General features: G+C 36.6%; 2 protein-coding genes across 4 annotated transcripts in view; one reads left to right on the top strand and one right to left on the bottom strand.

Annotated features, from left to right (window-relative positions):
* Positions 1–693: 693 nt before the first annotated feature.
* LOC143300993 (protein adenylyltransferase FICD-like) lies at positions 694–13,034 on the bottom strand. 2 transcript variants are annotated; one of them, XM_076614968.1, is made up of 3 exons: positions 12,620–13,034; positions 9,633–10,180; positions 694–6,882 (listed from the first exon to the last, which is right to left on the bottom strand). In XM_076614968.1, exons 1-3 carry the CDS (start codon positions 12,939–12,941, stop codon positions 6,349–6,351), a joined length of 1,404 nt encoding a protein of 467 aa, XP_076471083.1. In that variant the 5' UTR covers positions 12,942–13,034; the 3' UTR covers positions 694–6,348. The 2 variants fall into 2 exon arrangements, with proteins under 2 accessions (XP_076471083.1, XP_076471084.1); XM_076614969.1 differs by having other exon boundaries at positions 9,633–10,177; positions 12,620–13,031.
* LOC143300992 (ATP-dependent RNA helicase DDX51-like) overlaps positions 7,939–15,385 on the top strand; it is a 39,050-nt gene continuing 31,603 nt past the window's right edge. The window contains exon 1 of one of the 2 annotated variants that reach the window (XM_076614965.1): positions 7,939–8,021. The gene's annotated coding sequence lies outside the window, so the exon portion shown is untranslated. Of the gene's footprint in view, positions 8,022–13,229; positions 13,331–15,385 lie in introns of those variants that run through there. The other variant, XM_076614966.1, reaches the window with a different exon arrangement.

The raw sequence follows: 15,385 nt of genomic DNA, 5'->3' as shown, positions 1-15,385 counted from the left end.
TGATTCATTAATGTTGCTTGCAGCAAATCTCCCACCACAGAAAATATGTCAAAAACTTTCAAACACACACACACACACACACACACACACACACACGTGTGTAAAAACAAAACAAAAATCGCAAAAAAAAACCCTAAAAGAAAAAACACCCACTTCCAAATCGAAATGACGATACAAAACTAAAATGTCAATATGTAAAAGACCAAACTTGAAAATAAGTTTACCTCCACCGAAGTGATATCCAAATTAGATAGTCCAAAGATGTATGCATGTCCTCTAAAAACTGGAAGAAAAAGAAAGGTCAAATGTAGGCATTACGGAAAAAGGTCTTCATGAAATCAGCAGTGACATCCTGTAAACCACATTATGTATATTTCTTTTTTTTTCTTTCCATCTTTTTCATTTAATGTTGCTTTAGGCCAGTGTGACTGCAGAAACCATAACACAGCTGAAATGAGAGGTTTCATTTTTTACAAATCATTAAAATGGAAGTGAGGTTATAAAGAAATGGGGGGGAAAAAAACATTGACAAAATCAAAATGGCAAAAATAAAAAGGCTTTTTTTTTAAAATGTTTACCCTGCCACAATGAGAGGTTTCTTTGTTAAAATCATAAAATTATAAGTGAAGTTATAAACAAAGGAACAAAACTTTACAAAATCAAAAAGGCAAAATTGAAAAGATTATTTAAAAAAAAACCAAAAAAAACCATGTTTACCTTGTTCAATGTAATTACCACATCAAATGAAAATAAGTGCTTCCTAAAAACTGACTAAATCAAAATGAAAAAACTAAAAAGACCAGTTTAATAAACCCTGGAACACAACAGAACTGTTTCCACATGGGGCAGCATGGAAACCGGCTTTAAAGGAATCAGCAGTGAAATGTTTGTGCCTGATATCAAGCAAATCCCAGCAGTCAATACTGTTTGATGATGTTTAATATTCAGAGGTTTGCAAGACACGCACACCATGAAGCTTCTCCGTTAGATGGCAAAAATGTGATTTGAAGAAATGTGATTTTGTTTTGTTGTTGAAAACGTGTGTGACTCTGTGTGTGTGTGTGTGTGTGTGTGTGTGTGTGTGTGTGTGTGTTTGTGTGTCTGTTTTTTACAATCTTCACACAAGATGAATGAAAGAGCGAGAATGGAGAATATGGTGGATTAGATGATGGGGAGAGGGGGGAGTGAAAATAAGGGAGAGAATCCTGATTTTAATATATCTTCAAAAGAATTGAATGTAACTCCCTTATCATATAGCAGCAGCAATAATGTAACAGGATATAAAATGACAGTTTACAATATAACATGTGTTACGGGTGACAAAATACCCATAACATGAACTGAAATAACTAAATTTAGTACAGCTTATTTATTCAGTAACACAATCTACCCAGGCTGCTGGAGATTCCAATAGTTCAAAAGATAGTTTCCATCCCCTCACATCCACCCTCTCCTACCCCCCAACACACACACCACACACACACACACACACACAACCCTGAAATTTTAGTATGGACAGTTAAGTAAAACCTTTGGAGATATGAGATAAGCCGCATCTGCCCCATGAATAACACAACATTCAACACAAACTGGAACTCAAGTACCGGTAAATCACCACCAAACAAATCCGCACTTCTACAAAAGAACATCAACAGAAAATCTAATCACATGAGCCAAACATAAATTTACACACTGAAGCAAACCACTTTTGAAGTTATGTATGTTTTGTATTTAAACGATCTGATATCTGTTTCAAAGTCAGCTCACCTTACACAAACGAAAGCAAGTGAATTCAAAGTGTTTAGTCCTTTTAGTCTTCCTCTGTTTCTGGTCTCTAAATGAGGTCTTATGTGTAGGAATATGCATGCATTTGTGGGAAAAGATGCATGGTTTTGTGGTGGAAGATGGGTGGGGTCTGTGTCTGCGCATACGTGTATGTGCATCTGCGTGTGTATGCATATTTTTGTGTGTTTAATTGCAAGCCCACATGCATGTGTATGTGTGTGTGTGTGTGTGTGTGTGTTGTGTGTGAGAGAGAGAGAGGGAGCTCATGTGAAGAAACCTGCATAAGAGAGAGAGAGAGAGAGGGAGGGAGAGAGAAAGAGAGAGAGAGAGAGAGAGCTCAAGTGAAGAAACCTGCATGCAAACATGTACTTTGTATTTAAGTTAAAATGCTGTTTTCTTCCACTTTACCTTCAGGTGTTTTTTTAATCATTACCCAGTTTACAGATTTAGCATATCAAACAGGTACTTTATCACAGATGGTAAGCACCAAGGTAAATTAGATTACAGGTAGAGCAGAATAAACAGCTTTATCACAGGAAAGCTAGCATTCAATTTTATGTTACAAATGCAACATATACAATGTGGGGATGAACAATGAAAGGAAAAAGCACATATGCAGCAATATCACAATGGAAAGATTCATGTACAATATGCACTTATTTCAACATACACTGAGTTGTAACAGAAAAACAAAACAACACTGATTAAATCAAAGTGTACAAGTCAAACTTTCAGATTCAGTAGCAGCTGTGATGAAAGGATTCAATACAAAGCCTACCCTGGTTCATTAACCAAAATTTAAAAAATGAAAAATTTCTATCCCAATTGTTAATCAACAATACAATAATCATTCAAAATGATATGATTCATGTACCTACCCTGTTTACTAGAGCAATAAGAGAATCTAAACTCTTTTTTTTTTCTTTTTTTTTTAATCTCAAGAAAAAACGCTCAAATTCTAGTTTTGTCAAAACAATTTCAACAGGTAATGAAAATGTACATTACAAAGGTGGGACCTAAAAAAAAAAAAATTTTTTTAAAGAAAAGAAAAGGAAAACAACATGAGAAAAAGAAAACAAGACATAAGTTATATATATATATATATATATATATGCATTCTGACAGAGAGTGAGAGAGAGGGTGTAGGGGTACTGGTGATGTCCAAGTAAATTTCCTGTTAGAAAGTGTAACAACTTGCTAGTTTCAAATAGGACTTTAAAAAAAAAAGCAGTCAAAAGATTTGTTTACAGAGTAAGTCATCATTAATATTGCACAACAAAGTTAATGTATTTTACCCACAAGTTTTGACCAAACTGCAAATCAGATTTACACACCCAAAATGTTTTCCCTATACAGCACACACTGGCTGAAAATTGATCCAGCACGGGAACAGACAAGGATGACTAGATATTACAAGTAGTCATAATTTTTTTATACATCTATACCATTGCAGAGATTGCTCTCTCTCTCTGTATTGTGTGAATGTGTGTGCTTGCACATGCACATGTGCCCAGGCGCGTGCTTGTGCATGTTTCTAAGTATGATTTTCAAATCAAGTCCATGACACTTGTGTTTGCTTTTGCCATCAGGCAGCATTAACTTATGTGTTCTGCAGTGAGCTTTCAAAGTCCACTCCTAGTCCTGGTTTGTCTCAGGTAACAGTGTTCACCTGCTAAATAAATAAATCAAAGAATAAAACAAAGGCTCACAAAATTGCATATCAACAATGTACATTTTTGATTCCGGATGTAAATAAATATTTGTTCTTTGGCGTATGCACACTCTTTTTTCTTTCTTTTTTTTTTTTTTTTACAATTATTTTTCTTCTTTTTTAATGTTTTCTGCAGCTACATTTACATCAAACAATAGTAAATTCAAATGAGCATGTATTTTCTCTGGAGGCAAAAAAATAATCATCAAATGAAATGTCCTCAAACACACACATATACCTGTGAGAGTGTGTGTGTGTGCGTGTGTGTGTGTGTGTGTGTGTTTCATTAATGGCGAAAAGAAAAAAAAATAATGTACCACAATAAATACTGTCAACGTAGACAGTACAGAACAGTCAGCTTTAGTGCAGCACAATACAGTACAATCACAGACACTCTTCTGTCACAGTTTCAGTTTCAGTTTCAGTAGCTCAGGGAGGTGTCACTGCGTTCGGACAAATCCATATGCGCTACACCACATCTGCCAAGCAGATGCCTGACCAGCAGCGTAACCCAACACGCTTAGTCAGGCCTTGAGAAAAAAAAAGGAAAAAAAAGGTGAATAAATAATAGATAAGCGTACATAAATAAATAAATAATAATTATAATATAAAAAAGGTAGTAGTAATAATAATAATAATAATAATGTCACAATGTTGACTTAAGTTACTAAAGACGAATGATGATAATAATCGTAATGAGTAATGATCCCACAGCCTTTTATGGCCACAGGGGCAATGCATTCATCCTCACTGTATACAGGGCTTGGCATAGGATGATGAGGGGAGAGGGTGTGTGTGTGGGGAAGGGGGGGGTGTCGGGGGGGGGGGGGGGGGCCAATCCCCTACCATCATTTTTATCTTCCCTAGCTGAGGTCAGGTGCCCATTCACTCCTGGATGGAGTGAGGAAAATCAGAGTAAAATGCAAGTTCCCACGGACAGACATGCTGAAATGTGGCCACAATTTCTGATCACTGGAGAACATTGGATCAGAAGTCCAAGGCCTAACAGATTATATATATACATACATACATATATATATATATATATATATATATATATATATATATATATATATATATATCACTTTCACACATGTATTTCAAAAAAACTTACCAAACTTAGTGATGGACACTAGTCAATTCTCAGTCAGGCAAAAAAACATGGATACATGAACATGTACCAACACACACCATAACCATGCAGTTACTTTTAACTGGTCCAATTCACTGTATTGCACAATGCCATGCCCTCCATTCATGACCAATATGACAACAACAACAACAAAAAAAGAACAAGTTACTCATTCATTGTGTGACAAATATGACCATATATGAAATTAAAACCAGAACATGATAGTTGTTTGTTACTTGCTTCATGATGTGTAAACTTTTAAAAAAATCATGTCTATATATCATACCACTGAACAACAAAGCATGGTGACTGTGCTCCAGTGTCACACCACCAACGCACCAAACCCCACCCCAGCAAAAAAAAATTGATAATACTTCATTAAGAATGTGTACTCAACTCACTCTCTCAAAAATCTAAAATGGATTTTTTTTTAAATCTCTTGTTAAGATTTCAAAATAATGAAATATAACAAAGATTTTGTTTGGTTTATATTTGAATGCCTCAAAAATATAGGAAACAAAACCAAAAACACCACACACAAAAAACAACAACAAAATATAATGAAGACTGAAATATAAATAAAATCTGAAAAAAAACAACAATTTTTCTCTTAATTATTCAACTTCCAATGAATGTATGGACATGACAGGCAGTCATTTTCTTAATTTCTGCACATTCACATGAACCTTACACATTTTTCAAATGCTCGTCACTCTTCTGTTGTTGTTTTTACCTATAATAAATTAGACCACAATCTACTGCATCCATCACAATTAACATACACTATTACACATTATATTACTACGAACAAGTACTGCTATTCTACAAACTGATGAATAAATAAATGAATAATAAATGGGCAAGTGTAACCACTCAAAATCTTTTTTTTTTCTTTTTTTTTTTTTACTTTTATAGAAAATTTCTTCATTTAAAAGACAAAGATTAAAAATGAAACCACAATTTTCATCAGAAATATCTTATCACTAATCTCATTGTGGTCAGTCCTAGCAAAGTGTACAACCAGTGGCAGATTACTATTACACCACTACTGATTATTCCTTGACAAGTTTTTATAATGTCTAAATCGAATCATTATCAACATGACCATGGGTAATCCTGAGCATAATTTCCCACCATTCATGAATACCAAAACACTTCTGAATAAATATATTTCAAACATGAAAAGAGCTGGTGACAATCAATTTCATCAAAAAATTTTTATAAAAGGCAGATATTCTGGTAAAGGGCAAAACTACAATCAATTTCATCAAGGAAATTTTATAAAAGGCAGATATTCTGGTATAAGGCAAGACTATCATTCAAAAACCAGCAAGTTTCACCAAACCAAGGATTTTTTTGTTGTTGTTGTTGATAATTGATATACATGTATCATTTATCATTGTTGCTTGTAGACCACACCAGGCCATATCTGCTGAGCTGTCCATGCTACTTCCAATCAAAAGCATTTCACATTCACCAAGAAATGTTGTCACAACAGCATGTGTTTGAGTGAGACAATGACTGGGACAGTGGGACTGAATGCATTATTGATTATATGGGACTAAATGTTCATTTTCTGAGACTCAAATACGATATATCAAAGACCTCGGACATTGCAAATGAAGACAGCTCGAATCAATGGCAAAACCACTGAAACTGTTCTCGTAGCACAACCATTATGTTATATCACCCGTTGCCAGTTTCTGATTGGCCTGTTTTATTAAGCTATTCTCTGCTGCTTAATGTTGTTGCTCTCCAGGTCAGAAGTCTGCTGCAAAGAGTGAGCAGAGCTGTCCATGGTGGCTGTGAGATACTCGTCCAGTGTCCTCTCAGTGGACTCTGCGATGAGGCGAATGAAGGGGCGAATGTCTCCGCTGTTGGCCATTTCCAGAGTCTTATAGTAGCGCATTCGGTCCTCCACCAGCACTGACACCGGAGGGTAACCTGCCTTCATGAGTATCAGGTTCATCAACAGGCGAGAAGTCCTTCCGTTTCCATCGTGAAACGGATGTATGAACACAAGCTCGTAGTGCGCAGCAGCGGCGAACTCTATCGGGTGCATGCTCAGCGTCTCTTCCGAGTTCAGCCACCTGAGCATGGCATCCATGAGAGCTGGCACATCTGACGGGGGTGCTGGCACAAACTGGCCGACGACCACCTGCGTGCTGCGGTAACGGCCTGCCTGGGCTGGGTCCACATAACCAAGGACAAGCTGATGGATGTCTAACATGTCTTGAAGGCTCAAGCTGCTGTCCTGGAACATAGCAATGTTGTCGTCAGGTTTTTCGATAACATGAAGTAAAAGATGTTTGTCCACACATACTGCTTTTGTTTTCTTGTTTGCTTTTCAACAACCAAATATATGTATTACATTTAATTTTTTTTTAGCTGTTAAAATTCTCATGATTGTATACTTGTAGTAAAACAATAGTGGCAAATATGGTGGCATATGTAAAGTGCACACGCATACTGGTAAGTGTATATATATATTTCGTTTGTATATATACATGTACAAACTTGATTTACACAGTATACTGGGTAACTTGTGCACACACAGAAAGAAATGAAGGTAAAAATTAAACTTTAATCAGATATATATGAATGATACTGGCACAGTGATGCTGATAGCATGCAAAGTTTGCAAGCATCACTCTTATTCATCAATTTACACAATTATATGTTTGCATGCTTTGCACTGTAATAATCATTAATCTTTTCACTCTTCACAATGCGATTTCATCATGTCTCTTTTTTCCCCTCATAAATATTTATTTTAAAATATATAAATATCATTTTTTCAAGTTGAACAAACCACTTGACAAATCAATAATATCATTCTTCTTTTTTATATTGTGTATACTATTACTAATCTATAATTCAGCTCACTATATTTCTTATTGTCACATAACCAGAAAGACATGTTCACTTTGTTAGCCCTAGTACAAAAACAATTATCATTCAATCGTAAACTATATGTAGCATTTATAGACTTTGAAAAGGCTTTTGATTCCATAAACAGAAACCTTCTCTGGCCAGTTCTCTTTAAAAAATGGTATAACAGGTAAACTGTATAGATGTGTTTGAAGTATGTATGATGTTCATGTTGTCAAAGCAAGAGTACGGTGTGGCGCTAGATTGACAGATTATATTTCATGTACATCTGGAGTCAAACAAGGTGATGCATGTAGCCCGATTCTTTTTTCTTTGTTTATAAATGAGCTAGCAATAGAAGTAATTAATAATGGTAGGCATGGTGCCATGTTTTCACTTGATGCATTTGAATTGTTTATTCTTTTGTTGGCTGATGATGTTGTTTTGATTTCAGAGACTGTTGTAGGATTACAAACACAATTGAATAGTCTACAGCGTGCAGCTACATCTCTACAGTTAAAAGTAAATATGTCTAAAAGTAAAAGCAATATTATTGTATTTCGGAAGGGTGGATATTTAAGTGTAGGAGAACGATGGTTTTATGATGGTGAGACAATGCCTGTTGTTAACGTTTATAAGTATCTAGGAATTCTGTTTTCTACCCGTTTGAGTTTTGTTTCTGCATGCAAGGAACTAGCAAGTAAAGCAAAAAATGCTTTGATCCGTGTTATGAAAAGATTATATACTTTGAACAATAATTCATTCCACTTGTTTATTGAGCTGTTTGATTGTCAAATACAACCAATAGTACAATATGGATCTGAGATATGGGGTCTAGATAATGCTGTTTTACATTGTGAGTCTGTCCATTTATTGGCTTTGAAGAAATTTTTAGGAGTAGATATGCGAACACCGAATGATCTAGTCTATGGTGAAACAAATAGCTACCCAATATATGTAAACTCTGCTGTAAATTGTATTCGATATTGGCTTAAACTGTTGCAAATGGGGGATAATAGAATACTGTATAAAGCCTATAAGATATTACATGATTTAGATAGAAAGGGGAAAAATAACTGGGTAACAAAGGTTCGTTTTGCCTGTTCGAATATGGATTTGGCTTTGTGTGGATGGAACAGGGTGTTGGTAGCATCAATGGCTTTATATCTGTTTTTCGCCAAAGGCTTACTGATTGTAGATGGCAAACATGGTATAGTCACATTTGTACTAGTGATAGATTTGATATGTATAGAACATTCTGTAATATACCTGATTTGAAACCTTATCTGCTGTTAGATATAGACAGGCATCTGAAACGTGTAATGACAAGATTTAGACTAGGTATATCAGAATTGACAGTGCATCACTTTAGATTCAGAAGTTTTTGTGCAAATGATTTAGTCTGTCCTTTATGTCATGAAGCCCAAGAAAACGAGGTGCACTTTGTTCTTTGCTGCCCAGCACTAAAACATGTATGTCAAATGTTTATAACACCTAAGTACTACGAGCATCCCCCTCTGTTCAAGTTGCATTTGTTAATGTCGACAAGCAATATCAATGACATACATAACTTTTCGGTATTCTTATATAAGGCATTCAAATTAAGAGAAATTGTTACTTTGTAAAACAGTCATAATGTATTTTTTGTTGTCTATATATTTACACAGATACAATGCAGTTTGCTGTCTATATTAATGCTTATTTGTTTATGTGTTTTTGCTGAGTTGTATTATGTTTACGTATACCCCCTTCACTAGGGGCTGTGGCCTGATTGTGAATAAACCATTCCAATTCTTATTGTCACATAACCAGAAAGAATTTTTACTCATTACAGTGATTAGTGATTACTAATACTATATAAATTTAAGTACATTGTTAGACTGTACATAAACTTAAAAACAAATACACATTACAAAATAATAATTTCAAGCTACAGTATATTACCACAGTGTTGTTTGTCCAACGCAATGCTTCATCATTTATCAAAGAATGCACAGTTTGCAACTGAGCAGACTGATACACTGTGATATCATTATCAAGCAAGTCAAGAACTCAAGAACTGTCACACCAACACTGTATCAGCCAATGTTTTCAAAATAACAACCAGACACAAAAGTGAAACAAAATCCCTACCCTGCCCACAAGCGTGCTGTTCAAGTAGCGGAGAGCAGCATCCAATCCCAGCACTTCGTTTTGCTCTGCAAGACTCTTCCCACCTACTGCCGTCCTTGTCTCAATGATCGCCCTTGTCTGTGACAGTGTCAGTGTGTTTCCCTCAATGGCATTACTGTGGTAGATGTGGGCAAAATACGCATCATCCTTGGCCTGCAACAAGGCAGGGTTGGTGGCTGGCACGGTGTAGAATAGGGCTCGTTTGTGATCGATACGATTCAGGTTCTTCTGGTCCATCTCTTCCACAATAGGGCTGGTGCGCTGACGATTCATCAAAGCTTTGCTGTGTGTGGGACCAACTTTCAGGGCAATTTTGTAGTAGTGATCTGCTTGCAGCATGTCATTCATGTGTACCTCCAGGAACTCCCCATAAGCTGTCAGGATGTCGATGTGGCCTGGGTCCAGTTTCAGTGCGTGCTGGAACACCTTCTGAGCCTTTTGGGTCTGACCTTTGTCCTGCAGGTCAAGCGCCAGATTCAGGGCAGCTGTGGCTTCCTTCTTCACATCTGCTGAAAGAAAATTCTTCACTTGTCAACTTCATTCTTAACATTTTTGAGCAATGCAACAATTTGAATGTCTAAATTTTATTCTATTCACAAGTTGTCCAAAGACACTGCAGGTCATAAAAAAAGGAACACAAAAACACACACACACTCACACACACACACACACACACACACACACACACACACACACACAGCTGCACTCTTGATGTGAAAATGAAAATAATTCAGGTCCATTATTCCATGCTATGTTTCATCAATTCATGCCAAAACTTTTTCTTTTTCCAGTAAATTCCACCTCATTTTTTATCCCTCTTAATGACATTGCTTACATGCTCCTCTACTGTGCACTTCAGATTTTCTGAGTATTGGACTCCATGTTAGGGGATGCACGTTAATACTATATAATAGCTATAGTAGTACAGAGAATGGGAATCCAAGAAATATAATTATATATCAATTACAAATGGGTTGACCCATTTCAATCCGTCAGTCCTGAGAATACCCCTTGACCGCCATAGTGACATCACTGATGATGTCATCAGAAAAAGGAAAATAGCTCTGGAAGGCTGAAAATTCACACAGTTTGTCCAGAGTTGTATATCTCTTGACCATTTTCTTAGTTTTAGGCTTATTGTTTTGGATAATGTTTTATTACCTGAAACACCACTTTCTACTGTTTTCCCCCTGGCACTGAAGGAGTTTTAACATTTTCATTAGTTTCATGTCAAAGGCATTCCCCAGATTTCAGTCCACTCTTCTATTCATAATTTCAGGTCACTGTAATTTCCAGAACTAAATTCATATCACATCATATCATATCATATCATATATAATCATGTGTCATGGCTTTTAGGCTTCATCAGCCTTTTGCCTGATCATTAGGACTTTGTTTCTTTTCTTTTTTTACCTTTTTATAAGAGTGTGTTATGACTACCTTCATAAGGAGTAATTTATTTGGAAGCCATAAACCTTCCAGTGTTTGTTTATCTAATACAGTAATAAATTCTTAAAATTGTTCATGTTAAGTGTTCCTGCACTGGGTGCAGTGACAATGTTACTGGGCAGATTATTCCAGAAGTGAACAACCCTGTTAGTAAAAAAAAAAAAAAAATAAAAATAAAAATAAAAAAAAAGTGAAAAAAGGTTTGATTTGGTGAATCACTGAATGTCTTCATTAGTTTTAGTGGGTGTCCCCTGGTATGATTACTGTCCTTTGGAGTGAAAAGATTTTGTGTTGTGTTCTTATCATAATGACTGATAATGTCTATGTAGAATTTTCATATCACTCCTTAACCTGCAACATTCCAGGCTTGGGAGTTTCAGACTAGTTAGTCTCTTCGTAAGACATACTACCTATCCCTATAATTTGCTTGCTAAATCTTCTCTGTACATTTTCAATCAAGTCAATATGTTTTCTAAGGTAGGGGACCATACTACATTACCATATTCCACTATTGGTCTTACTAATTATTAAATAATGGATCTATGAGTATGACATCTTCATTTTTATACTGGATAAAATGGGTGATCATGTCTAAGATGTCTATTCTCTTTGCCTTTCTTACTGCAGCATTAATGTGCTGTTCAAATGTTAGATTTTTATCAACCAATATTCCCAAATCCTTTTCAAACTCTGTTTCTTCCATATGATCAGAGTTGATCTTGGGTCATCTTAACCAACATGAAATACTTTACATTTTTCATTGTTAAACTTAATTTGCCACGTCTCTGTCCATTTGACTAGTTTATTTATACTTTCCTGGGGCAGAATTTGCTTTTCTTTTTTTTCCACAGCAAGCCTTTCTCATTTTGTGTCATCAGCAATTTATTTTTTAAACACTCCAACACATCTGGCATATCATTAATAAAGTAAATGAATAATGTTGGCCCAAAAACATTTCCCTGGTGAATTTCCCTGGTTACATTTGATGTGACTGCCCCCTCTGAAACAATTAGTGAATTACATACTGGCTTCTGTTAATAGTTGTATTAAGTCCTCAAACCAACTAAGTAAACTACCTCTTAGCTTGTACTACAGCCCTTCATTTATTGTATCAGTCGTTTATGTATAACCTTATCAAAGGCCTTTTGAAGGTCTTGGTAAACAATGTATAGGTTGTTTATCATAATCATCCATTGATCCAGCCTTAAGTTGAATAGTATTTTGTAACTGTGTAACACAAGTCCATCCAATTCCTGGTTTAAATACTAAATCTGTTTAATCCATACTGGTAATTTGATAAAAGACTATTCCCAATTAAATGTTTATTGGCAGTCGTCTGTAAAGAGGCAGATCTGAGGTTTCACAAATCAGGGAAGCGGGGAACTTCCTAATATGGGAAAGGGGGCGGGGGAGAGCAGGGTTTTCCATGTTGTGTCCACAGGTGTGAGACTGGAGATCTAAGCAACGATCAATAATGAAAATCATCCACTCCGACTCACCCGATTTAACTGGCAGTTTGTGTCTCACACGAAGTGCTACAGGCGATGTGTCTGGCGGACGACAACTGTCAGTTCCAGTATGAACACCCACGTCGGTCACAGTGTCAGTACCTCCGGCGGCAGTGCAAAACAGCTGGCGGTTGGAATGAGAAAAGTTTGTGAACTCCAGGAGATATGTCACGAGACAGAACCCAAACATTCCCAACAACAGAATTAACGAAAGAAACTTCCGATTCATACTTGGAGTCTTGAAAGTAAAACACAATGAATGGATTACACTTTTCAACTGCCGGGTCCATAACGGAGTCAACCAATCTGCCATCTTGGTTTATGTGTTTGCGCGATGACGTAGCATGTGATGAGAAAAGTATGCGTATGGCATCTGTGTTTTTTGCTTCATGGGTGACACTCCAGATTAAACCGAAGAAATGAAAACAAGTCTTTAAAAAAAAGCAATGTAGTTATTGGTGGGTATCTCACAGTTTTCTAGTCGTCTTATTTTTGTGGTAACCACTGCGCCACAATGGCTGCTTCATTATCAAATATTTGTTTCGCTGCTGACATTTTGGGTGTAGGTTCGCATAAAATAGGCGCGGATGCTATTTTTATAGGATTTAAAGGCAGTTTGGAAATCACACTTCCTGTTTTGTGACACCACGTGTGGTTGGTGATTGATGCTGGCTGTGTGTGCTTTCCATTGACTTGCGTTTGGTAAGGAATTGCGAATATGTCATCTCCCCGTCACCCAAGTAATACAGTTCTGCAACTTTATGCAGATGAAGAAATTATCTCTCTTTCTCTCACCCCCTCTCTCTAATTATTTTTCTACAGTTCACGTGTTTGTCGCATGTCGATGTTCAATCTCAAAAGTTGCGCTCGCTCGTACAAATTTTCTCTTTTTATCCTTCTTTTCACTGTTCACTGGACTCGGTGAAATCTTAGTAGGAAATTTGCATTAAGTTAAGATAATCGATCTTGTTGTCCAATGTAGATGAGAAGAAAGACACTCACACTGGTAGTCTAAAACACAGTGACGTACACACGCGCGCGCGCGCGCGCACACACACACACACACACACACACACACACACACACAACTTAAGCCAAGGTTTTCTCATCTTTTGGGGGATGGGGGTCGAAAAGGTGGTCTGGGACTGTACTTCATGACAATCACTAATCTTTTTCTTCTTTTTTTTTCTTTCTTTTTTTCTTTTCTTTTTTTTTTTTTACAATCATGGGCTCTCAGACTCAGTGCAATGACATTGATTGACAGGTGAAGCCACATAACACTAACAAGAACCAGTGACCCCACTAAAACTTTCCTCCATGGAACTGCTGAGGAAGATTTGATTTGATTTGATATGGATACTTATGTAGCGCCTATCCTTGGTCGGAGACCAAGCTCTAAGCACTTTACAAACTCGGGATATACAAAACAGGCTGCCAACCTGAGTAGTGCCAACTGCTGGCTGCCATTGGGCACTCATCATTCATTTCCTGTGTCATTCAATCAGATTTTAGGCACGCACACATACACACTCAGACAGACATGTAACATTTTACGTGTATGACAGTTTATTTGTTTATTTACCCCACCATGTAGGCAGCCATACTCAGTTTTTGGGGGTGTACATGCTGAATATGTTCTTGTTTCTATGACCCACCGAACGTTGACATGGATTATAGGATCTTTAACATGCATATACACACGAAGGGGGTTCAGGCACTAGCAGGACCAACAGCATTGCAGAATGGAGGGAGACGCCATTAGTAGATTACCAGGCTTTGACACACAACTGACAGTGCTGTAAGAATCTGGTGAACAGTTCTTCACTGTTGCAACCCAGTGGTGCTTCAGATAGTTTTAGATGAAGAAGAAGAAGAGGACTGTGGCAGCTTTCTTTTGCACATGTTCCAGGGCAGCAGATTGTCTTCTTTTAATTTTTGTGGAATAGGTAACAAACTAAACTCCCACATTCCATATTATATGTGTCCAAAGAAATACTATTGGTATCATACTCAATGTAATTTCATATGATATAAATAATATCTGTATTCTTATTAATCTTTGTCTGGATACAAAATTAAATGTGTTTTTCATGAAGCCCACTACTCTGTTTGCTTACAAGTTGTAGACCCTTACTTCTTTATGAATGTGACTTTTTTGTGAGTGTTTGACTGTAGGTGTGATCTAATTGTGATGTGAAATTACCTTTCCTTTGTCGCTTGTGTAATATCATTATGAATAGCATTATGATCATTATTGCATTACTATTATTGTTCTGTCACAACAGATTTCTCTGTGTGAAAGTTGGACTGCTGTCCCTAGGGAGAATTTATTACTGTAGTACAGTACAGTGCAGCACCACACTTTTTTTTCTATCTGCCAGTGCACTAATTTTCCTGTCAATATGGATTTTTCTGCAGAATTTTGCCAAGGACAACCTTTTTGTTGCCATGGGTTCTGCTATGTGCAATAAGTGCACACATGGGACCTTTGTTTACCATCTCACCTGAATGGCTACCGTACCTTCCAGCCCACCACTCAAGGTCTAGTGGGGAGGGAGAAAATACAGGCAAATGTGGGATTTGATCCAGCACCCTCAGATTCTGCCACCACTCCACTCCAATCATTTTCATCATTATTAGATATTCTTATCAGTATCATTCATATTGGATATCAGTATCAAGTATATTGGTATAATTATAAATATAATTGTTATGTATATACACAAAGAGAAAAATGAATGGGCAATGAATTTTTAC

Source organism: Babylonia areolata, chromosome 27, assembly GCF_041734735.1.
Source record: "Babylonia areolata isolate BAREFJ2019XMU chromosome 27, ASM4173473v1, whole genome shotgun sequence".
NCBI classification, from domain to species: domain Eukaryota; kingdom Metazoa; phylum Mollusca; class Gastropoda; order Neogastropoda; family Buccinidae; genus Babylonia; species Babylonia areolata.
The sequence above is the reverse complement of the archived record's forward strand: the minus strand, read 5'-3'. Positions and strand labels throughout refer to the sequence as shown.